General features: G+C 39.9%; 1 protein-coding gene across 1 annotated transcript; it reads right to left on the bottom strand.

The window, feature by feature from the left end:
• Positions 1 to 3,295: 3,295 nt before the first annotated feature.
• On the bottom strand, positions 3,296 to 17,232 carry mogat2 (monoacylglycerol O-acyltransferase 2). Its single transcript, XM_074611120.1, has 6 exons — positions 17,000 to 17,232; positions 14,820 to 14,998; positions 6,482 to 6,686; positions 5,595 to 5,769; positions 5,128 to 5,327; positions 3,296 to 3,954 (listed from the first exon to the last, which is right to left on the bottom strand). The coding sequence occupies exons 1-6, from the start codon at positions 17,091 to 17,093 to the stop codon at positions 3,800 to 3,802; spliced, it is 1,008 nt and encodes a 335-aa protein (XP_074467221.1). The 5' UTR covers positions 17,094 to 17,232; the 3' UTR covers positions 3,296 to 3,799.
• Between the last annotated feature and the right edge of the window lie 7,878 nt (positions 17,233 to 25,110).

Here is a 25,110-nt window from a genome sequence, read left to right on the forward strand (position 1 = left end):
AATATTGGATTATTATTAAATGAAAGTACAGGCCTTAGTACAGGGCCACAAGCCAAAAAGGTCAGGAACAACTGATTTAATCTTCAACAATTAATCTGAATAGTATCCAACTATAGCTGTCAAATAAATATAGTGGAGAAAAAAGTATACTATTTCCCTCTGAAATGTAGAATATGAATGGCAGAAAATGGAAATACTCAAAACTGTACTGCTGCACTAGAGTATATGTAGTTAGTTGCTTTCTTCCACTGGTTATGATCACCAATATCATAACCAATGTGTATTAACTCGTCTTCAAGTCTTAGTCCCAGTTCTAAATGTTGCATGCCACATCAGCTCACAAGTCCAGTTAAAAATCTACAGAAACACAAGTCATGCAATTTAACATCCCGTGTACATTCCCCGGTCTGTGACCTCCTCGCCCCTTATCACTTTATGAAATTCAATATTATACTTTACTGGAAAAATCTTTGCACTTTGTATCGAATGAAGTTCATCCCAAAAAGTTGAACTGATAGCGCATATCTAGTGGGAGCAGGCCCAAGAATCATAACTGCTTTTGGCTGAAATCAGTCATACAGGCCTTGACACGAGGCTGCTGTTGAGAAATGTCACCATCTAACCATTTGGGACATCACTTATATAATCATGCAATGTTACATAACAGTCAACCACCTCTAATATCCTTTATGCTTCCTATTATTTCTGGTTCAAACGGCTATTTTAGCATTGATTGTTCTTTATAGTTCGCTTACTGAGTACCCCTCCGCTCCCTCCTCCCTTTCCAAGACTGCGGTAACGTGAGCCGCTGAGTGCAAAATTCTGGTAATGCCATTCACCTCACTCAGAGGCCATCCATACCATAATAACACTACTTTAGGAGCAACGGAAGTCAGACGACGGCTGGCGTAACCACGGTTTTGCACTATGCGGCCCATGATACAGCAGTTTCACAAGTGTGTCGGAGAACTACGGTGGCCTTCAGGTAACGTAAAAATGTGAAAGGCTCTCTCTAGAGCCAAAATTTGTCCGTTCTGGGCTACTGTAGAAACGTGGCGGTGTTTCTCTTCCATGAAGAGGACCCGCTCCCTATGTAGATATGAAGGGCTCATTCTAAGCTAACGAAAACACAACGATTCCTAGTTTCAGGTGATTATACACTCATGAAAACTTGAATTATGAATATTAAATTCCATTTCTGCCAACAGACCCCCAGAAATGTTACACGCTGTTCCTTTAAATTACTCGTTTCTGTTGTGCAATACCTCAATTAACCTGCTTACGCATGTTGTTCTATGTTCTTATGTAATTCGTGCTGCGTATAGCATACTGTATCTGAAGAGCAGATACCAAATCATCTATAGATATGACTTTATTATCATGCAAGCTTCCTTCCTGTACTTGTTGTATAAGGACTCAATATGCTGATTTTTTTTTGTCCTAATACAACTTTTCATTTGTTTAACTTCTGTGATTCTTACAAAAATAGCAAGCCACTGTTGTATACACAGTATATGTAAATTGTATATCCTAATGACTTGTGAGAGCGGAACTCCATGTATGTTTTGTTTTCCTTCAGAGAAAGCCAAGATAAGATATGATCCAAAGGGCTGTGAACACAGGGCCTTGATTCATTTGTACCTTGACCACTGTCTTCAAAAATAAGTCAATAATGTTGTTAACCTGACCTCGCTCACACTCCAGAGGAACAAACAACAACATCAGACCAAACAACATCAGCTGTGTAACACTTTTATCCAAACAGACCCCAGTGTGACATATGAATCCTTCTCCATCACAATGACACTTAATATCAAATATCTAAAACACAAAGCCTGGTCCATTGATTTCCCATCAATTTTATGAAACTAATAGGTCTGTTCTGATTACAATTAAGACTCAGTCTGTAAGAGAATTTATTCATCTTCATCACCACATACTTCACCAGTTAACTAGTGACTGTTTTTTTTAATTATTAAATATAATATTTTCCCAATTATTTATCTCTTTTGCTTTACAGCACTGAAGTAAGTTTTTTCTTTTAGTCAGCATTTTAATCAGCCCAACACACACACATACACACACACACACACACACACACACACACACACAAACCTGGTCTAGACTGTGTTGAAAGTATCGGGGCATTGTCCAAAAGCCCGTCGTTTCATTTGGAAATATCAGAACCCTGCCATCTCATAAAGAATGTCTGCCAAAGTCCACAGACAGTCTTATCATTTGGAAACCTGATCTAAAACCAGGCATGCAACTTTTAATCTGGAACTTAGAATTAATAAAACAGTAAATGAGACACGTACAGTATTCATGTTCACTGAGCAGGTTTAATGTGACCGAAACCACCATTTATTTCATGGCCAGTAGACTCATTTCACATTTCTGCAACACAGATTTGTATTCATTTTTTGGGCTTTTCTCTAATATTTGTATTTTTTATGAAACATTGGATAATTTGACTTCTTTTGACCTCAGACAGTTATTGAAATTAAACCATGAGAGAAGTTTTAACTCAGGCTCACTGCAGTTCGTGACATAATCACGAAATTTTTGATTCGTATACATAGACACAAATTCATCTTTTTTTCCTGACGCTCAGCACGACTGTATTTTTCGTGCTTTTCTCTATGGATGTCCAGCAACACGTGACGCACGTGTCAATTTCTGCTCCAGTCTTTTCAAAATAAAACTCAGTTAGGCTTAGGCAAAAAAAACTACTTAGGTTTAGGAAAAGATCAGGGTTTGGATTTAAATAACACTGTAAGTACCGTAACTTAAGTACGGAAGTTACGTGACAAAAAATACTAAGTTAGCTTTAGGAAAAGATCCCGGTTTGGGTTAAAATAACTCTGGAAGTGCCTTAACTTAAGTATGGAAGTTACGTGAGAAATAAATCAACTCTGACTTTCACACGGGACACGAACAGCGGTCTCCTGGGCAAAAGTCCTGTGTTTTTTGATTCACCCATCCATCACGAACTGCTCCCTACGCGCTCTTTATACAACGCCGGTTCACAATTACGTGGATTACATACGAATTGATTTTGTGCTGTAAAAAAAATGTCTATGTACACGAATCAATACATTCAATTTTGTGACGATCTCACGAATTGCTGTGCGACTGGGCTGGAAGTTTAGAGGGGGAATTTCTCTTTGATGGAACTGCTAACAACTCAGACATGTGAAATGTGTGTGTTACTTTCCAACACTGAAATGTGGAACTATTCCTAACTGTATCAAAGACATATTATAGAAATAAACAAAAGCAAAAAACAGTTGAGTGGTGTATAAAAGATTTTTATTTTCACTGTTTATAGTATTTGGATACCAAACCCTGAAATGATTGGTGTTTCGTGACAGTGTCTCCAAATGATGTAGCAACCTAGATTCAACCTATGATTCTGATTGAGAAAGTGTCAGATCTTGCACAAAATCCCAAACCCCAGACAGATGCCACCACTGGGAGATGGTGAAGAAAACTTGTGTCTTCAGTGTTCCCTTTGAACCATTTCCCACACAGTCATGAAAAGCAGTCTGAATGAGCAGCCAGGTCTCAGTTATGGATACATTAAGCATTTAAATACTGGTTGCTTTTCTCTCATAGGGTCATTGAATCCTCTCTCATATAAACGGATACAGCAGTGTGTCTTGTTGCAGAACCAACAACACTTTATTCATCTTTAATTAACAGCTAAACAGTTGAAAGACAATCAATTATCTGAGCCTGCAGCACCAGAGCTTTACAAATAAATATGCAATCAAATCCACTCCGACGACAGTCTAGTTTAGACAAAGTTCAGGTGTGTGTCCTCGTCCACTCCGTAGTTGCCCTTATGCTCCTCAAACAGATTGCTGAGTTCGTCCATGTACAGCTGGTGGAGGGCATCAAGTTCCTCGGCCGTTGGCTTCTCATTCCTCTCCACCCTAATTGGCCGCCCAACTGCAGGGAGGTGACAAGGTGAAGAACATCACGCACACAGTGTTCTTAACAATTTGCATGCTATCAGAGGTCTGTTTATCTAAAGTGTTACATCAAGGCTCCATGCCAACCAGTTTGATCTGACTATTCCTTGCATTCACTCAAATGCTCTTAGCCAACTCTGTGACATTAGATGCTTATGCCAAAATCAACTGCTGGTTGGGCAACACACAAGGACATAGCTAAGGTTTGTGCCTGCCAGACAAAGTCTAATGCAATAGTAGTGTAATAGAGTGCTGCAAGATGACGTATTTTTGTAGGCCAACCAGCAAGTTAGCTTCGCTCTGGATCCCTCAACAAAAAGCCAATGAGATTTTTCCACTGGATGTTTATGGAAAATAAGCTCTGTGGCAAACAAACATTTATGGTATTTGCATGTTTTGTTCGGCAAGTTAATCTTCAACAAATGAACATCACTTTTAGGATTTTTGAAGCATGAATGCAATCGCGAGAAGTAAAAAGCTAACGTTAGGCTATAAACGAACTACACCACGGTCGCATGAGCGTTAGAAGTCTCATTTAGCCATTTGTTAGCAACCGCTTTTTTTAATACATATAAAAGCTTCAAAATTCACAAGTGAGGTATTTATTGATGTATTTTATGTCGTAGAACAAAACGTTAAAGTCTCTTCAGCTTGTGTTAAAGCTTCAGTAGGCAACAAGTTTTTGGCATCATTGGGCAAAAAATCAATAATAACCTTTCAGCATATTGTAATTCAAGTGTTCTGAGAGAAAACTAGACTACTGCACCTCCTCATGGCTCTGTTTTCAGGCTCCAGAAAATCTAGCCCGTGACGGGAGACTTTGGCCAATCACAGGTCATTTCAGAGAGAGAGCATTCCTATTGGCTGTACTCCGGCTGGTGGACGGTGCTTGGTCACAAACTTTAATTTTACAGCTAAACAGTACACTACAAGACTTCCAGAAAAGGAAACCGGAAATGCTAACTAATTTCCGGGTTTTAGGACTCATTTCTGTGGCACTCTATGCATCCTTTATTTGATAAACTGCAGGTGATGCTTGAAGTAATTGACACAATTGCACATACTGTAATCCATAGATTAAAGCAATGAGTCCAGAAAGAAGCAAACTGCATACTGTAACCTGCTGCATGTAGTATCACAGCCTACTCACCAACTGTATTGATGGGTTTTCTGTAGGGCATGAGACCAAAGGAGTACTGGAAAATGCCACGTGCGTGGAAGAGAGGCAGGGAGACACCCATGATCCTTTGCAGCCGCTCCTGTAACCATCGAAGCCATGTTCCTTTTTGGTTTCCCACTTGATCAAACACTTCATTTTCTCCAAAGGAGAAGACTGGCACCAGATGAGCACTGGAAAAGAAAGAGGTTGAATGAAAAGGTTGATTAAATAATATTGTTGAGTATTTGAAATCCACGTGTTTTACTTCTGTTTCTCTGTCTAAATTGATTTCATAACGGTCTATGTGCTTTCCCAGGAAATCCCATGAGGGGCTTGAATAAGCCTCTGTTTCAAGAGGCCACGCATAAGCTGCATGAAACCTAAGATAAATGAGCCATAAGACCTCCAAGAATTAGCTGTAACTTTCCTCATTTCCCCTAGGGTCCTTCTGCTCTTACCCGTGCTCCATTGCCATTTTGATGAAGCCTTTCTTCTTAGCCAATAGTACATTGTAGGTCCCAGGGTGGGCATCAAGGGCTTCTGGGGCCCCACCGACTGCTATTACCACAGCGTTACCGACGCCTCTTTTGCATAGCAGATAGCTGGCGCTCTTTTTGTCCGAAGGAATTAGACCTGCAGTGTTGTAACAGAAAATAACAAGTGATCAGAATAAGTCGTATAATACCTTGAATGCTATAAAATACAGTATTTTTGCTAGCATATTTCAGTATAAAATCTTAAATCTGCCTGTATACTCAGTTGAATTTAAAGAGGACCTATTATGCTTTTTTTCATGTGCATACTTGTATTACGAGTTTCTACTAAAACATGTTTACATGCTTTAATGTTCAAAAAACACTTGACTTTTTCTCATACTCACACCTTCTGTCTGAAACACTCTGTTTGAGCTCCTGCCACCGCTCCCCCTCCTGAAAAAGCCCAGCCTGTTCTGATTGGTCAGCTGGCCCACTCTGTTGTGATTGGTCATTGAACCAAACTCTTCAGACTCCGCTCCAGCTCCGCTCTAACTAGCTTTTGTCTGAGGGCGTGCCAAACTAGCCGCTATGCAGGTATTATGCAAATGTGTTACTTGGTGACATCACCATGTTACGGAAGAAAAGGCGGGACTTCAAGCGAGGTGTTTCAGGCAGTTCAAGAGCAGTGTTTCCGTGGGGGAGAGTAACTCCCTTTGGGCTTTGTAACTTTGCAAACCTTTTACTATGCACAAAAAACTATGTAACACACTAAAGTAAAGGGGAAAAGCACAAAAGCATAATAGGTCCTCTCAAGAGACTGTTGAATGGGCAATCTGATTGAGTATGATTCAAACATCTCTGGCCCTCACCTGCACACATGATGTAGTCTCTGAAGAAAGGGGATCTGAACCAAAGGGGCAACATGAGCAGGTAGCTGGTGAGGCCAGGAAACAGCTCTCTGAAGCCCGTAGCACAGGTGCAGAAGCTAGTAAAGGCTCCTGCCACCAGCACACCATGGGGATGGAAGCCCAGGATGTAGTTGTGCCTGGGATCCAGGTCAGCTGTCTTCACCAACTGGGCAAAGAAAAGACAAGGATGTTGTGATAATGAAAGCATTAATGTCAGTCCATTTCTGTACCTGAATATTGACCCCTAATCACATAGGTTAATCATGTAGAATATTTCATTTCAGATCATATGATTCTTCCTAAAAGAGCTGGCAGTGTTGCATTGTGTTGGCCCAGCTGGCTGCAACCCAAACATATCCCAGTGTAGAAAGAATATTTACTCAAGTACTGTATTGAAGTCAAATTTTGCTTGTGCGACTTTTACTTCTGTATTTCCATTTTAGGCTACTACTACTACTAGTCTGGGCAATCAGTACCGCCACAAATCTATCTAAAAGTCAAAATGAACTCTGCTGTTGTTGACTCAATAACATACTCCATCTGTTTGTCCCTGGGCAGGAACATCCAAGAGATGCTTTAATGTTTACACTGAACACGGAGGATTTTTCTCTTTGGCAGGTAAAGTGATTCTAGTGTTGGACAAGCCTTTGGGCGTGGACTCAGTCCTTGTAAATAATTGATTGATATTTCTCTGTAGTGTCAGAAATGATGGTTCTTGATCATCAACTGTAAAAGACGAGATAAGATATGTCCCCTGCGGAGCGTTGTTTGCGTGCCTCCACTAGTCCAGAGCGGATAGGGAGGAGATAGTGAGAGGAACTAAAGGTCACGGTCAAGGGGTCAAGAGTCAAGCTTGTCGTGTGCTGTCGTTTGTTTTGCAGCGAGTATTGTGCTCACTTGTGAAAAAAAACAAATGTGCTCTCCTCACTGTTTGTATCTGTGTGTGAGATTATACTATTTCCACGCCCAACGGTTCTTATGGCAACATTCACAGCCATTATCAGGGAGCCGTGCTATCTTCTCAGAGACAAAAGGGCAGCTTCAAATAAGGGATCTTTGATTCTATTTCTACTTTTACTTTTTTTCTTGTTCTTTTCTTCTATTATCTAATAAAAAAGACAAAATTCAGCCAGCACTGATACAGTGGCTAGTGCCGATCACCTGTAGAATGTAAAATAGAAAACTAAACGGGTTTGTGCTGTAGAGCCAAGTCATTGTGTTGGACCTTCACAAAACTTGCTGGGTTGTTTTGTGTCCACTGTGTTTGTATTGTGGGTACCTGCTGTCGGTGTGGCCCCAAACTGCAGCTCACAACGTTAATCATTAGCTGGAGTTCATCGTGAGGACTGCCGCTGTTTATAAACAAAAGAACTGTCCTGCGTTACTCCTACAAAGTTGTCACCACGACATCATCTGTGTCACTATTATCCCTTCTGGATTGGACTGGTTTTAGAGTAAATCAAAAATAAATTACTTTAGATTTGAGCAGAGAGTCGCCATCTTAAACACCCATAATGCATACACATGACATACCTCACCGGTTTCAAATAATATTAATAAGAAAACACATTATACACATTACACATACACACATTAGATATTAAACCTATATATGTACTGGCTACATGTTATAATAAAAAAGGTGTCATGTCTCATCCTGCTCCTTAGGTTATGTGTTTTATTTTCTACAATATTCAGTGATTATTTCCTGTTTTATTTTGTGTTACTTACCTGTCCTCTCGTTTCAGATACTTCACTTCCTGCCCTTGTGTGTTTCCCGCCGGTGTGATTACCTATCCCCCCCGATTGGTTTCACCTGCCCCTAATTATCCTCACCTGCTCCTAATTAGCCTCACCACCCCAGTGTATTTAGGCTGTGTGTTTCCCCGTCGCTGTGCCAGTTCGTCTTTATTCCCTGAGTCAAGCGGTCCAGGGATTTCCTAGTGTTGGTGTTCTAGGTTTATTACATTTTTGCCTTATCCTTGTCGGCTCTGGTAGCCTAATCTGACTGCTCACCTGTGTACTGTACCTCTTTTGGCAATAAAGACTGTCTAATTGCACCTGCCCTGCTCTTAGTCGTGCTTTTGAGTCCTGTTTTCTCTCTGTGGGTTTACCAGTCATAAAAAAAGGTACAGAAAAGTACATAAAGATGATATCTATCCATCTATCTATCTATTGTAGCGGGCTCAGTTTTAAAGCTGTGTGAAATCGAAGTGAAGTGAAGAGTGAAGATATTTGGTACCAACCATGTCCTACTAGCTTGTCACGAAGCAATCTAAAAAACACTCCAAACTTATGCTAAATTGTCGCATTTTCAAAGGGGTCCCTTGACCTCTGACCTCAAGATACGTGAATGAAAATAGGTTCTATGGGTACCCACGAGTCTCCCCTTTACAGACATGCCCACTTTATGATAATCACATGCAGTTTGAGGCAAGTCATAGTCAAGTCAGCACACTGACACACTGACAGCTGTTGTTGCCTGTTGGGCTGCAGTTTGCCATGTTATGATTTGAGCATATTTGTTATGCTAAATGCAGTACCTGTGAGGGTTTCTGGGCAACATTTGTCATTATTTTGTGTTGTTAATTGATTTCCAGTAATAAATATATACATACATTTGCATAAAGCAGCATATTTGTCAACTCCCATGTTGAGTATTAAATAGGCTACTTGACAAATCTCCCTTTAAGGTACATTTTGAAAACATAAAAAATGTGTGATTAATTTGTGATTAATAGAGATTAACTTTGGACAATCATGCAATTAATTACAATTAGATATTTTAATACATTGGCAGCCCTAATATAATATATATGTAAACATACAAATCATGTACCCCAAATAGTATGCATTCCATAGATGACTCAGGCTAAATAGCCGTCATAAATATACTAGAGGCGCCTCTGTCTATTTATCCATTATTTGAGTTGTTATAGAGAAAAGACACCAAATAAGAAAAATAAATATGAAATATGAAATATGAAATATGAAATATGAAATAATAATAAATAAATAAAGAAGACATTTTTGTTAGGAAGAGTCTGGTGCTTGAAACATTACAGCAATAAAAAATCCTTCTAACAGGAGCTATTTGGTGTGCAGATCAATCTGTTTTAATTCTGCTAGATATTTCTTTGATGCAGCGGCCATCCTTTCAGATACTGGATGGCTTTCTTATCATTTCTTAGTAGATCTGGATCTAGATATAAACTCTCAGCTCAAAAATAGTCTGACATTTAGAGAGGTAGATGTGAAAACTGAAACCACTCTCACGTTGCAGACGTACTGTATGTGCTCTGTTAGTCCTTCAGCTATGAATTCTGAATACATAAATGTGCCGCGTCATTCTCTTGAAAACCAAGTGAGCTCACATATCAGCTGGTGAGCTTCCAGTGTGAGCTGATGATGGTGTTATTAGAAACGGTGGGTAAAGACACACCAATGAAACTAATTAGGCCCTCCGTAAGACACTGCTTCCCTTTAGCCCCACATTGACTCCTTGTTTCAGACTTAATGTGGCATTCAGTCAGATGATAGTGATGATCCACTTTGAACTGGATACGTGAGATCGGGCCAAAACATGGAATTGTATGAGCTCTCAGTCTGACCTTTCCTGTATTTATCTTTACAGAGAGAAAACAGCATTCTGTTGTCAGATATACATTCACACGAGATCTCTCATGAGAGTCTGACGTCCAACTTCGATAACTGTCACCTCAGTTGCCATAAAACCCATCCCCTGATTAGTGCCTTTGTTTACAGTGTTATAAACCATGTAAACAGGGACTTTCATTTGCACATCATCCCCCTCTATCTCTTCTCAAAATGTATTCTGTCAACTATCTAAAGAAGGTGAAGGTAATGAACGTTTCAGACACAATGGGTCTGCTTCAGAGCCTGAGGTTGACTCTGACACACAGGGGGTGGACAGAATACCACGAACGCCCAATTCAATACACAAGTTCAACAAAAAGCATATAATGCTTTATCCTATTTGCTTTCTCTTTTTTTTTTTTACAGATTTAATAAACAGATTAAGAAGGCTCCGTAATTGGCCGCAAACCTGACACTTTTGAAGTTGTGGTGGAGAGGAAGACACTGAACAAACTGTTATCCTTTATGGATAAACCTGACCACCCTCTCCACCGCCTACTGGACGGAAACTCTACAACACCTCACTCAGCTTTATAGTTTATAATAGTTACATAGTTACTAATGTACCGTATATAGTATGGTATTGCACTCTTTATTAAAGTATATAGTATGTTATTGCACACTCCACTAATGTATATAGTAATTCATTGCACACTTTACTAATGTATATAGTATGTCATTGCACACTTTACTAATGTATATAGTATGTTATTGCACACTTTACTAATGTATACTGTATAGTATGTTATTGCACACTTCACTAATGTATATAGTATGTTATTGCACACTTCACTAATGTATATAGTAATTTATTGCACACTTTACTAATGTATATAGTATGTCATTGCACACTTTATTAATGTATATAGTATGTCATTGCACACTTTACTAATGTATATAGTAGGTTATTGCACACTTTATTAATGTATATAGTATGTTATTGCACACTTTACTAATGTATATAGTATGTCATTGCACACTTTACTAGTGTATATAGTATGTTATTGCACACTTTACTAATGTATACTGTATAGTATGTTATTGCACACTTCACTAATGTATATAGTAATTTATTGCACACTTTACTAATGTATATAGTATGTCATTGCACACTTTATTAATGTATATAGTATGTCATTGCACACTTTACTAATGTATATAGTATGTTATTGCACACTTTATTAATGTATATAGTATGTTATTGCACACTTTATTAATGTATATAGTATGGTATTGCACACTTCACTAATGTATACAGTATGTCATTGCACACTTTACTAATGTATGTCACTGCAGACTTTACTAATGTATATAGTATGTTATTTCAGACTTCACTAATGTGTATAGTATGTTATTGCACACTTTATTAATGTATATAGTATGTTATTGCACACTTTACTAATGTATGTCACTGCACACTTTACTAATGTATATAGTATGTTATTGCACACTTTATTAATGTATATAGTATGTCATTGCACACTTTATTAATGTATATAGTATGTTATTGCACACTTTACTAATGTATATGTTATTGCACACTTTATTAATGTATATAGTATATTATTGAACACTTTACTTAGTATGTTATTCTATGTTTATATTTAGATTTTTTATGGTAGTTTAGTAGTCAGGTATATTTATAGTGTATTCTAATATTCTTTGTGTTGTGCATTCTATAGATATATTTCTCTAGTGTTGATATGTACATTTTATGTACTGTTCTGGTGCATCTATCTATCTATCTATTGAAATTGTGTCATAAAGATGTTGACTTTGTATTGTTTTTTATTATTATTTAAGATGGAATGATTATTCCTAATGTAACTTTTATTATAGTATTATCAATTCTGTACCGGTCTTCTCCTGACTTTTATTATTAAATGGTTCTGTGTTTATGGTGCTGTAACTGCCTTATCATACCTTGTCTTGGCTTTTATTATTATAATTTTTTTGCTTTTATTTCTCCAGGAAACGAATGCAAGTTGATGTAATGTCCTCTAAAATGATGGAAAGGTGGATGCGTGAGAGGGCAAGGGAGAGCATCGGAAAGAAAAAAAGAAATAACAATAATAATAATAATAATAATAATAATAATAATAATAATAATAACAATAATAAGGTCTTGTTCTCATTTTTGAAAAATAAAAAGGTAACACCTACACACTACTCCATGCCACAATATTTTTATTGACTATATTTCGATTCTGCTTGGATCTTCATCAGGTCAAAATGTTGAAATTGTTCTAATTTTTGCCGTTTTATAAACGTATATAAATAAAGTACGACGATGATAGTAGTATTATTAAATAGTAGTATTACATTTCTGTATCACATATATTTTAAAATGGTGTCTTCTAATCTCAGAATATTTTACTGAAGCTTATTCTCTGCTGTTGAATTGCATGGATAGCCAGAATATGATTAGTTCAGATGGTTCAACTAAACAGGCCAATATGGATTACTGTGTTATCATTTATGGCTATGAAGGCTAATCTGTGCAAATAGAGACATGACCCACTTAATACTCAGAGATACAATAAGTCTGAATATTACATGGAGCAGGTTACTGTTAATATTCTGATCTCATCTTCTTAAAAAAAGCAATTTATAAGCTCACTTTGCCTGTTCCCCCCAAAAGAATAAAATAAAATGCTGTTGAACTTGTGTTGTTGTTGTTGCACTCTGTCTTATCAGCACGGTCCAAAGTATTAGACGTGCCTTGGGGGCAGGATGTAACGTGATGGATGTTGTCAACGGCGGTTCTGTTTTCTGGACAGATGGCTTTCTGCTCTGCAGTTATTTATCACGGTTAAAGAATTAACCACTACTGTTGAATTTGAAATAAAATACTGGGCTCAGGATGATTAGAAACTATTTACCTGTGATACCGCAAATCATATGTATGCACTACTTATATATGACCACAAGAGGGACACAACAGGCTGCAAGAGAGAAGAGGGTACTGAACAGTCTGGGCTTGGTGGGGTCAGGAACAGTTGAGAATGTTTGTAATGTCACAGTAAAACCACTGTTAACGTATCCTGTATGCCACCTTGTCTCTTTGCAAACACATTTCAAAACTAATCCTACACAGTAAGTAGCTACGTTTTGAAGACACCTTTGCGGCATTGATAATCAATTATCTGCATTAGTAGATAATAGGTGTCTGTGTAACCAGCAGTAACCAGCCTCAGCAAGAAATCGGTTATTCATTTCATTGCATCCTTCTGCATTTCAACCATCAAGGTCTCTGAACACTGAAATATTTCTGGTTTGCAGCAGCCAGAATAAATCTGTGAAAAATCACTAGAAGGGCACTGATCTGCTAAAAGATTAAAGGAATAGTTATTTGGGGAAATGCACTCATTTGCCCTTTTGCAGAGCGTTAGATGAGATCAAGATTAATCGGTTCCACTCTCGTGCTTGTCTGTTAAATTTGAAGCTGGAGCAAAGGAGATGGTTAATTTAGCATAGCATAAGGGGGAAACAGCTAGCCTGGCTCTGTCCAAAGGTGACAAAATCTGCTACCAGCACCTCTGAAGCCTGCTAATTAACACGTTATATCTTGTTTGTTTAATCCTCACAAAAAACGAAGTTGAAAAACAACAAGTTGTGGGGGGTGTGCTACATGTTATTTGCCAAAAGCAGTGACTTCCTTGTCCTGTCATCCTGAAGCCTGGTTTCCTAAAAAATTACCTTTCCAATACAACATTGTCAATTACGTAGAAGCGTATTTTCTCTCAGATTACATTTGTTTTTGTCGTATCACGTTGCTAATTCATAAAGAAATGTGAAAAGAAATGTGTAAAGAAATGTGTAAAGAAATGAATACAGAAATAAATAAGTTTGGGGAAATAAATAAGGGGTGAAATGCAAAGGGAAAATTGTGCATAAATAAATAAATGCATTCATTTAAAAATATATCTAGAATAAATAAAAGATTAATGCAAAATTAAATAAATAAAAAAATAAATAGATCATTTTAAAAAATGTATAAAGAATTAATACATAAATAAATGTTAAGGAAAATTAAACAGAGGAGTAAATAAATAAGGGAATTAATACAAAGATAAATAAATGAAGAAGCAAATTTAAACAGAAATATCAATTTATGTCACATTTTATCAATGAATTAATGGCTACATTTATTTTAAATATTAATTTATTTATCGAGTCATTTTATTTATTGATTGATTTTTTTATTTTGTCAGGTTCCATCCTCCATATTAGTATAATATTTTAAGACTCTAAAATTAGTCTAGTATTGACAGTAAAAAAAATCCTCAGTAACACTAGTCAAATACACATCGACATGGCCTGCAGTAATGTGTTTAATCAGCCGATAAAAAGGTTAATTTGGGTAGACTATGTGTGGACATATAGACTACATGGCTGAAGGGGCCTCATCCATCCGTGGTTCACTTGCTGCCAAGGACAGAGATAAGGGCCGCTGTTCGTATGTATGGAGATCAAAGATTAGATAAACTGAACTGGCAGAGCGAGATGTTCCGATGTCCTATTCTCTGACCTCCTGAGGTAAAGCCCACCCCACCTGACATGGACTTTAGTGGCGGCGATGTGCATATACACGTAGTATTTGAAGGCCTTGTACAACCACACACTAAAAGCTGTCTCTCACCTTGATGGGGAAGTAATCCCGCATGTATTTCCAAACTTTGAGGTCACACAAGGCATTCACCCTGTGGCCTCCACGTGCAGGAGTGTCATAATCAAAGAACCACCAGACGGTGTACAGCACACCGACCAGCCAGAAGCGAGTGAACAGCAGGTAAATGTACAGGATGATGCAGAGGGGTGCTGAGGAGAAAGGACAGGAGGGTCATGAGCAGCAGCTCTGCAGCAGTGAGAACATACAGTAAACATGTGCATTTTATGTGCATTCAGATCCGGCATGACAAATTCAAAGCACACTGTATGAAAGGTTACTAGATAATTTTATGAATGGCTGGCGTCTGCTCTGCATCACTGGCATTCAGTTCTGCTGGAGATGACATCACAAGTGGTTTTGGTGGTTACTGATAGCAGAGCTATGTGCAGAATGTGCTTGTATCACGTCAATGCAATTTAATATTTTACCATAATGTGACGGCTTTCATTTTTAGCTCTGGTTTCTCTGGGTGCACGTGAGGTCATCAGTGTTCGGTTGTCAAACTTCCTTTCAAAAGCAATAATGGTCTGGATGACATTGATGAGATTATCTGCAAGTATGTGTGTTCAAAATTTTATGGAGGACGGAACCTTTTAACTAAAAATAAATGAATAAATAAATGACTCAATAAATAAATAAGATTGATCTGCACACCTGCACCAGTACGTGGCAGCAGCGAGTTGATAAGTAGAAGCAGACACCATTAGCTAGCTAGCTAGTATATAATCATGCACCCTGACCCCATGATGACACACGTTGAGTGACAGCCCCTCATTTGCATAATGAGGCAGAAATGCATAAAGAAATGTAAACAAGCATGTATAAGTAAATGTATAAAGAAAAGAATACAGAAATAATTAAGTTCATAAATAAAGGAATTCATTAATTAATTAATAAAAAGAAATACAAAAATTAATAAATACATGTCAAAATGAATTAAAATAAATACATAAATAAATAAGAGGGAAAATTAAGCAGAAGAGTAAAAAAATAAGGGAATTAATACAAAGATACATAAATAAAGAAGCAAATTAAAAAAGAAATATCAATTAGTATTTTTTTACTTTTGCTACATTTAATGACATATTTATTTATTTATCATGTCATTTATTTATTTATTTTTAATATTGGCAGGTTACGTCCTCCACAAAATTGAAAATTGTTCTGTTTTAGTTGAATAAAGTGTGCATGAGTAGGTGCACCCTCTTCTGGCTGCTGACGTTTTGGGGTATTTTATAATCTTGATCTCATTAAATTTTTATATTGGTCTGTTATTTTTATGGCTTTAAGGCACCATTTAAGTTGATTTTAGGATGAAATCTTTTGCATGATTGAATTAGAAATGTTAACAGTGATTGTATCATTTTCATCTGACTTTGTGGCATAGTTTGTTTTATGTTTTATGTTGTTGTAACTCATTATTAGTGCTGTCTATTTTGGCCAGGACACTCTTTAAAATTAGATTTTTAATCTCAGATAGCCTTTCCTGGTTAAATAATAAATCAAAAAAAATATGAAGACAAATTTGTGTGAGATTGATTCTTTAGTGTATTTATTGTCACAATAATAAAAAACTACCAACTATGACAAGCTGATCACACCGGACACACCTCCCACCAACTGGAGTCCCCTTAAGTGTGGTATCATGTTATCTTATGTCTGGTATGAAAATACATATTATCCACTTTTATATAATTAATAGTGATAGATAACATCCAGTGTAAAAGTGAAAACATTTGGAACATGACAGGGGGGGGGGTTGTCAGACAAAATATGGTATATATACAACATCTGTCTCTTAGATCTTATAAAATACAGCAGGCGGATACCTAATTTGGATGCCAAAATGTGAAATAGCAACTGTTTGGAAAAATATACAATGAGAGATGAGGTCAGTTGAGTGTGGACTGCACTCAGCTCAAGTCATGTCCTATTTAGCTCCCTCTTCTGGCCATCCAGCAGTTCATGCCACTTGAGACAGCAGTTCTCTTCCTCTCATATTCACTTACACTTTACCCAAGAGCAGCTAGGCCAACAAGTTTGAACCCCTACTGTAAAGACACAAATACTATAGATGTGTACTTCATAAACAGCCTCATCAGTAGGCTATCATTTCCAGATGTTTCCAGTGGACACACATGTACACTCACCAAGGGCGATGAAGGAGAAGACCCACTGCATTACTGCAGCCGTCTGCAGTCTCCTCTCCATGGGCAATTCCAAGGGGGCAAAATTAATCTTCATGTTTTCCACGAGTGAAGAGAGACAAACCGAGGCGCTTCAGCTGGTGGCGAAGAAGAAGGGCGAGTGAAGTGGGTACAAAGTCTGCCCTTCTCACCTCTCCACCATCACCTCCTACTGACGGCCTTATCTTAGAAACTGAATAGAGTTTGATTTGTCAATCCCTATCTATGTCTATCTGACTTTTGACCCTGCAATGGAAGGAGCTGCTAAAGCACAAGACAGCATTCAAACATGAACAACAACCAAAACTCAGTAGGGAATTACTGTTATACTGCATTATAATGTAATTATAAGTTACTCTATGTGATCATTGTTTGCTTTCAGTAAAATGAAAAATATCATTAAATATATGCAGAAACATCACACAAAATGTTGTCAAATAACTTTTTACTTTACTTAAAGCAAATATATAATAATATAAGCAAACAAATATTTGACAACATTTTGTGTGTAGTTGTTCCTGCATAGATTTAATGATATTTATTCACTTTGCTTTACTTAAAGCAAACAATGACCACATAGAGTAACTTATAATCACATTATAACGCATTATAACAGTAATTATAATGCATTATTAAAAAAAGATTATAATGTATTACAACTATGAGAATACACTATGAACCTACAGTGCTATGAGCAGATTATAATGCATTATAAGTATGTTTATATTGCATTATAGACATGGGCATAATAGAAAGTGCTGCCTACATTTATTATCACATAATGTCATAATGAATTATGTGAATATTGTTTTAAGGAAAGTGCACTTGTAGTTTTATAAAGCAATATAACCAAGCCTATAAGGTGTGTGTATAACACACTGGGGCTAAAAGGTTATCCGAGGTGTTGATGAAAGGGGGGAGCTGACAGGAGATAGTGGAGGATCCACCCACGCCTCTATCACCAATCAACGGCCAACACTGAGACAGACGCTCAGACGAATATAAAACCTCTTGATGTTTATCTTTCTCTCTGCTTCCCTCATTAGCTTCTGTTAGATTGACATTTGCCAGGGCCAATTGGTATGACTGCCATTGCATTCAGTTTGGCCCTTTGATTGCATCTTTATAAATGATTGATTGATTCTGGGATTATCTACTTTAAGTACCTCATTAACACTTGATCTCTGCAGCTGGTGATTCAGAACACCATTGCCACCCTTCTAGCGAGCATCAGTGATATTGGTGAGGTGAGGTGCCTGCGTAGATCCCAACCTCCCCAAGGACGCCGGCGTCCTCGGCCGACAATACTGTCCTTCAGAGGCTGTAGCAGGCTCAGTTTTAAAGCCAGTGGAGATATTGGTATTATATGAGATAACCTAAGGCATCCTCTGGAAACCAACCATGTCATGCTGCACAACCAGACTACAGAGCAGCTCCTTTCCTCAGGCTGCAAGACTCGACCTCAACTCATCCTCCATACTCCATCATAAAAAAAATTGTTTTGTTTTTTCTTGTGTAGCATAAAGGGAACAGGCAACATTTTGTTGCGCAATCCTGTGTTGCAGAATGACAATAAACGAACCTTGTGTCCTTGAGTACTCAGACAGTCAGTTAATGGTTTACCTGAATCCATGAATGTACAGAAAAGTAAAAGTTAAAGGACTAGTGTTTATGATTCAGGGGGATCTATTAGCAGAAATGGAATATAGTATTCATAACTATGTTTTCATTTGTGTATAATCAGGGCCGGCTTAAGGCATAGGCCAAATGGGTGGTCACCTAAGGTGCCACCTTCTGGGGGGCACTGGTCGCCCTCTAAAATGAATAAATAAATAAAAATGCTGGTGGGCGCCCTTCCTCATTTTCTGTACTGAGGTAACAAATGAACAAATAAGAAATATACTTTTCACCCCTGGAACTCTCATTGTTGTGAAAGTTCCTAAACACTTTTCAGCCAACAATATCAGGGACCAATTGTTTATTAATAAACACAGTTATTTATTAAAACAAAAAAATATTGTTTGTCTTTCAACCACTTTGACGTCTGATGTGTGTTGCGGTTTACGGGGCTAGGGTTAAGGCACTGGGGGGTTGGGTGGCTCCAAATCATAATTTTGCCTGAGGCATCAAAAGGGCTAAGACTGCGTATAATCACCTGAAACTGGTGTTTTCATTATGAGCCCTTCTGCAACCTCACCACTAGATGACACTAAATCCTACACACTGGTCCTTTAAATAAAAGGAAAACAGCAGAGTGATTATTTCTTCTAAAAAATGAGCTGTCAGGCTTCATTATAAAAACCTCTAAGTAGATCATGTGCTTGTCTGTCAGATGTCTTAGAAATTGTAGTCCAATGTGAAACAGGCCCTCAGGGTGTGTAATGAGTTGGCATTATTCATGTGGTCTACTATTTGCTGGCAGAGTCTGTCAGCAATGTCTTTGTCACAAAGGCAGTTTTGCATGAACCAGTAGCTAACAGTAAACTTATATTTGGCTTTGATAAGCTATATTTTTCATCATTTAAATAAGATTACTATTTGACTTCATAACTTAGTAATTAGTAGTACTTACCAAATTATGGAGTAGCTTTTCACATCCATTAAAAAAACTGTTCATCTATTAAGTGTCTCAAAAGATGCTTAAATGGTCATTTAACTGCTGTTTTGTTGTACATGTTGTCCATGTATCTGTATTTTATTTTCATTCATAGTGTTATGATTGATTATTATTACTCAGGATCAATGTAGATGTTTAACCAATATCCCTCTCACAAACACAAACATACTCCTTCTTCTTCTTAGCTGTCCATCGTGTCCGATGATGACGATTGCTCCAGGGGGTTGGGGGATGGGGGAGGGGGTTCAGCGTCGTTGGCGCTGGTGCCACTTCATGTGGCTGTGGAGGCCGATGCGTGAGCCACACACTCGCCCGCAGATGGGGCAAGGGAGCCCAGATGTTGTTGTAATACCGGCTGCCCGCTGGTGTCGTTGAGCACGCCTTTCGGTCCTCCTCTGTTGGGTGGTGTGGTGTATTTGTTCGGTTGCTCTGGCACAGGTGACCTGCCAGGCTGACCTATCAAGTGCCAGATGTTCCAGATGGGTGGGGTTTATGTTGCAGCGCTTGAGGAGGTCTTTAGTGTAGTCCTTGTAGCGCCTCTTTTGTCCGCCAGCAGCCCGTTTTGCGTTGCTGAATTGCCCATAGAGGGCTTGGCGGGGCAAGCGGTGGTCAGGCATGCGGATAGTATGCCCTATCCAGCGGAGATGTTTTTTTGCTAATGCTGCTTCCATGCAGATGGAGTTGGTCATGGAAAGGATCTCTGTGTGAGGCACCCGATCTTCCCAAGAGAGGCCGAGGATTTTTTGGAGGCATCGAATGTGGAAGGCCTCCAAGTTTTTGATATGCCGTCTGTATGGGGTCCATGTTTCTGCCCCATAGAGCAGAGTGGAGGCACATACCGCGTTGTAAACAGCCACCTTGGTACTGATCTTCAGGTTTTTGTTTTGGAATACCCTTCTACGGAGTCGCCCAAAGGCTGATGAGGCTTTGTTGATGCGACTGTTTATTTCAGTGTCAAGGGAGCAGTCTGAGGAGATTGTGGAGCCAAGATAGGTGAACTGGTGAACTACTGTGAGTGGAACACCACCTATTTGAAAGTTAGGGAGTGAAGGAGGTTGGGTAGTGAGTTGTGCCATGACTTCGGTTTTTTTAATATTGACCTGGAGACCAAAGGACTGGTATAGGCTGGAGATTGTGTTAAGGGCATGCTGCATGGACTCTGGGCTATGTGCAAAGACAGCGCAGTCATCTGCGTATTGGAGCTCATGGATTTGGCATGTCTTTGTGTTTGTGTAGGCCTGGAGCCGTCGGATGTTGAATAGACTTCCATCAAGGCGGTGCTCCAGGTGAACTCCATCTCTGTGTCCCAGGGTATGGTGGAAGAGGTGGGTAGTGGCTGAGAGGAGGAGATTGAACAGGACCAGTGCCAAGACACAGCCCTGTTTCACCCCAGTGTTGACCTTGAAGGGCTCTGACTGGAGTCCTCCTGTGAGAACTCTGGCTTGCATCCCATCATGCAGTTGCTGCAGGATGGAAAGAAACTTGGGTGGTACCCCAAGTTTTGAGAGCTGTTTCCAGAGCAACTCACGGTTTATGGTGTCAAAGGCTTTGCTGAGGTCGATGAAGGCTATGTACAGGTCCTTGCGTTGTTCTCTGCTCTTCTCCAGCAGCTGCCGTAAAACAAAGATCATGTCAGTAGTGGATCTGGTCTTCCGAAAACCACATTGCGTTTCTGGGAGAGCACTTTCCGAAATGTACTCCACCAGCCTATTGAGCATGATCTTTGCCAGCACTTTCCCTGCGGTGGAGAGGAGAGAGATTCCGCGGCTGTTCCCACAGATGGCTCTGTCGCCCTTCTGTTTGTAGATGACCACAATGTTAGCGTCCTTCCAATCCTGAGGGACTATCTCAGACTTCCAGATGTTTATGATCAGGAGATGTAGGCGGTGTGTGAGGAGGAGCCCCCCATGTTTGAGGATCTCTGCTGGGATGCCATCAGGTCCTGCACTTTTGTTGTACTTTAGGCTTTCAATGGCTTTATGAGTTTCAGAGAACTGTGGTTGAGTGTCAAGAGGGAGGATTGGTGGAAGGTCTGGGAGTTTATTGAGGATATGGAGATCAACGGGGTTTCTGTGGTTGAGGAGGGTCTCAAAATGATCCGCCCAGCGGCCAAGAATATCATGGCGGTCCTTGAGAAGAGTGTTCCCGTTTGCTGATCGGACAGGGGCGATGGTCTGCTTCCTGGGGCCATATATGGCTTTGATGGCATCATAGAAGCCCTGGGTGTTGTTGCAGTCTGCAAACTTTTGGATTTCTTGTGCCCTCTGCATCCACCATGCGTCTTCCATGGTCCGGAGAGCATGCTGGGTTGTAGCTCTTGCTTTGGCAAAAGTGGCTTTCAGAGTGGAGGATCCAGGGTTTGCCAGGAGAGCTATGTGGGCTTCATGCTTTGCTTTGAGAAGTGATTTTATTTCTGTGGAGTTGTTGTCAAACCAGTCCTGATGACGTTTCCTTGACAGGCCAAGTGCTTCCGAGGCTGCAGCGTGGATGGCTGTGCGCAGAGCTGACCAATCAGTGGGTTCCTCTGGAACTTGGTTGAGGTTTCTTGCAAGGAGTTGTCGGAGGTTACCTATAGTGTCGGGGTTGTTGAGTGCTGTGCAGTTTAGTTTTCTGATTGGGGCGGTCTTTGGGCGACGTGGTTGAATACCCATACGGAGTTTGGATCTGACCATAAGGTGGTCAGTCCAGCATTCAGCCCCGCGCATGACGCGGGTGATGAGAACGTCCTGTCTGTCCTTTTGGCGGACGATGATGTAATCCAGGAGGTGCCAGTGTTTTGAGCGGGGGTGTTGCCACGTGGTTTTAAGCCTGTTCTTCATCTGGAAGGTGGTGTTTGTAATGACCAGGCGATGTTCCGCGCAGAGGGAGAGGAGCCGTAGCCCGTTGCTATTCATTTTCCCCACTCCATGCTGGCCTAGGATCTTACTCCAGACGTGATGCTCTGTGCCCACTCTGGCATTAAAGTCTCCCATAAGTATGAGCTTATCTGTAGCTGGGGTTTTCTGGATGATGGAGTCAAGACTTCTGTAAAAGTCCTCTTTGACAATGTGTTCTGCATCCAAGGTCGGTGCGTAGGCACTGATGAGGGTGGCAGAGCGTCCCTTTGTAAGGGGAATTCGCCACGTCATCAGTCGTTCATTGATGCCGATAGGGGAGTCAGGGATCCGTTGCAGCAGTTGGGTCTTCACTGCAAAACCCACACCATGGAGGCGATGTGTGCCTTCGGGGACCCCTTTCCAGAAGAAAGTGTAACCTGCACCGACTTCTGTCAGGGAGTCCTCTCCATGTAGCCTGGTCTCGCTAAGTGCTGCAATGTCAATTTTGTACTTAGCAAGCTCGAGAGCCACAAGTGCTGTTCTGCGGTGGGGTCTGTCAGGTGTTACAGCCATATCCAAGAGCGTGCGAACGTTCCACGAAGCGACGTGCAAGTTAATTTTCTTTGTTTTTCGACCGCAGTAAAGGGATGCTCCGACGGTTGCGGTTTACCGTCCGGAGTAGGAGGAGCAGACAATTTTCAGACCACCTTTTCTAGGTCCTTCCCCATTCGGGGTGAGCAGTGTAGGGCTGCTCAGACGCAATGGAAGCTGCCGAGGGGACACGCTGCTCCATCCCGTATCTCGGCGACCATCACTCCATTGCCGCCTGCGTGCATGGTTTGGCTAGGCACTCCCAGCCACATCCTTGGCCTGTGCCTGCCGCCATTCCATATCGCCACAGGGCTTTAGGGGGGTTGGAGCAAGGGGCTTGCGCAGGGAGAGGATTAGGGTGAGGGTGTGGGTGCGCAGTCCTCACTCCCACCATCTTGACTCCACCAGACAGACTTCCAGTGGCATGAGAAACTCGTGACGACCTTCATCTGGATGGAGCTGCAGGGGACTGCCGATTGTCCGGTCTACTGGACTCCGCCTGTGCCGGTCCCCAACTGCAGATTTGTGATCAGGGTTTACTCCCCTAGCCATCGTACCTCCCAAGGTTTACCCACGTGGCAATGGGGCAGTGGTTGGTGGAACACCTCTGGGGACCACTGCAGCTCCGAGATCTCCTACTAATTCAGCCAGGGGTCGCAAAACCCCAGTTACCGTGGGCTGCCACGAGGAGGCATAGTAGGAGTCTTGGTGAGGGAGAGGCTATGTACTGACCGCAGAAAGACTTACACATTGCTTTCTGGACCCCAGAAACGGGGTTGGCCAGCGGCAGAAACTTAAAGGAGGGTGATTGCAGGCATCCCTACATGCAATGGCTCGCTTAGTAGACTGCACTAGACGCATCACAACACCCTGCTGACAGTACAGTCAACAAACCCACAAGAAATGTGTGTTTGTTGCACACACACACACACATTGGCTTATGAACATCACACACATTTCTTGTCTTTTTTTATATATTTATTGTTATTGTTGTTATATATATATATATATACATATATATATATATATATGTTCACACTCTATGTATATATATATACACACTATATATACAGTATGTACTGTATATGTACTGTATATACTGTATGTATATATGTGTATGTGTATGTAGTCATATTATTTCTATACTGTATGTATATGTGTATATGTAGTCGTATTATTTCTGTATATTCTAATTAACACCATTTAGGTGAAGGCTTCATATAATCCCAGTGTTATTTTTTATCTTTTGTTTGTTTGTGTAGTCTTAATTTGTGCAAAAATAAATAAACTTTCTTCCATAATAATGAATGGCAATGTTATCCTATTTAATATTTTCACCTTACTTTTAACCAATTCATCTGGTATCATAATTTTTTTTTATTCTAAATAATCATTTTATATTTCCTCTGAAAAGATTTTTTCACTTCTCATTTTCTGACCACTGGTTTTCTCATCCTGTTTTATTAACAAATATCAAAATGTTGACAGAAAACAGAAGCAGAGTGATGGCTGGACCAGACGTCGCTCCTCCTGTACCACTACGCAGTGTACGTAAAAACACACAAATCATTCATGTCAAGCTCTCCATGTTCCATCAGCTTGTTATCGGAAATGAATGTTCATATTTCAAAATAAAAGCAGCAGACCTAAGTGTATGGATACTGGTAAAAATCTCAAGCCTGCAGTCAATCCTGTGAGACCATGTAGAAGGAGCAGAGTCACCTTAATCACCAGAGGAGGAGTCTAGAGAAGGGAGGCTATTTAAAGGCTGGGTGTGTTCTGTTCAGATCCCTTTTGACTGAGATCATGCTGCCAACCCAATCCTGGTACTGTTTTGGAGCGGTGTAATATAGGCCACTTACCTGTGAGCTAAAGTCAGATTGATTTCGGGATGGAGAATGTTAAAGTCTTTCACCCTTAAGAAGCCGATGCATTAATAATAAAAATCATCAACATTACACTATTTCAATATTTCGGCTTTTACGCTGCAGCTTAAACCGGAAGTTCTTTCTTATTCTCTCTGACTTGACTGTTATTTTCCTCCAGCTCTG

The sequence above is a fragment of the Sebastes fasciatus genome, chromosome 16, assembly GCF_043250625.1.
Source record: "Sebastes fasciatus isolate fSebFas1 chromosome 16, fSebFas1.pri, whole genome shotgun sequence".
NCBI lineage: Eukaryota > Metazoa > Chordata > Actinopteri > Perciformes > Sebastidae > Sebastes > Sebastes fasciatus.

Coding starts and splice junctions, on each gene's coding strand:
- mogat2 (XM_074611120.1), bottom strand. CDS start 17,093: ATGAAGATTAATTTTGCCCCCTTGGAATTGCCCATGGAGAGGAGACTG. Junction 14,999..16,999: donor CTTCTCCTTCATCGCCCTTG/GTGAGTGTACAT, acceptor CTTTCTCCTCAG/CACCCCTCTGCATCATCCTG. Junction 5,328..5,594: donor AAAATGGCAATGGAGCACGG/GTAAGAGCAGAA, acceptor TTTCTTTTCCAG/TGCTCATCTGGTGCCAGTCT.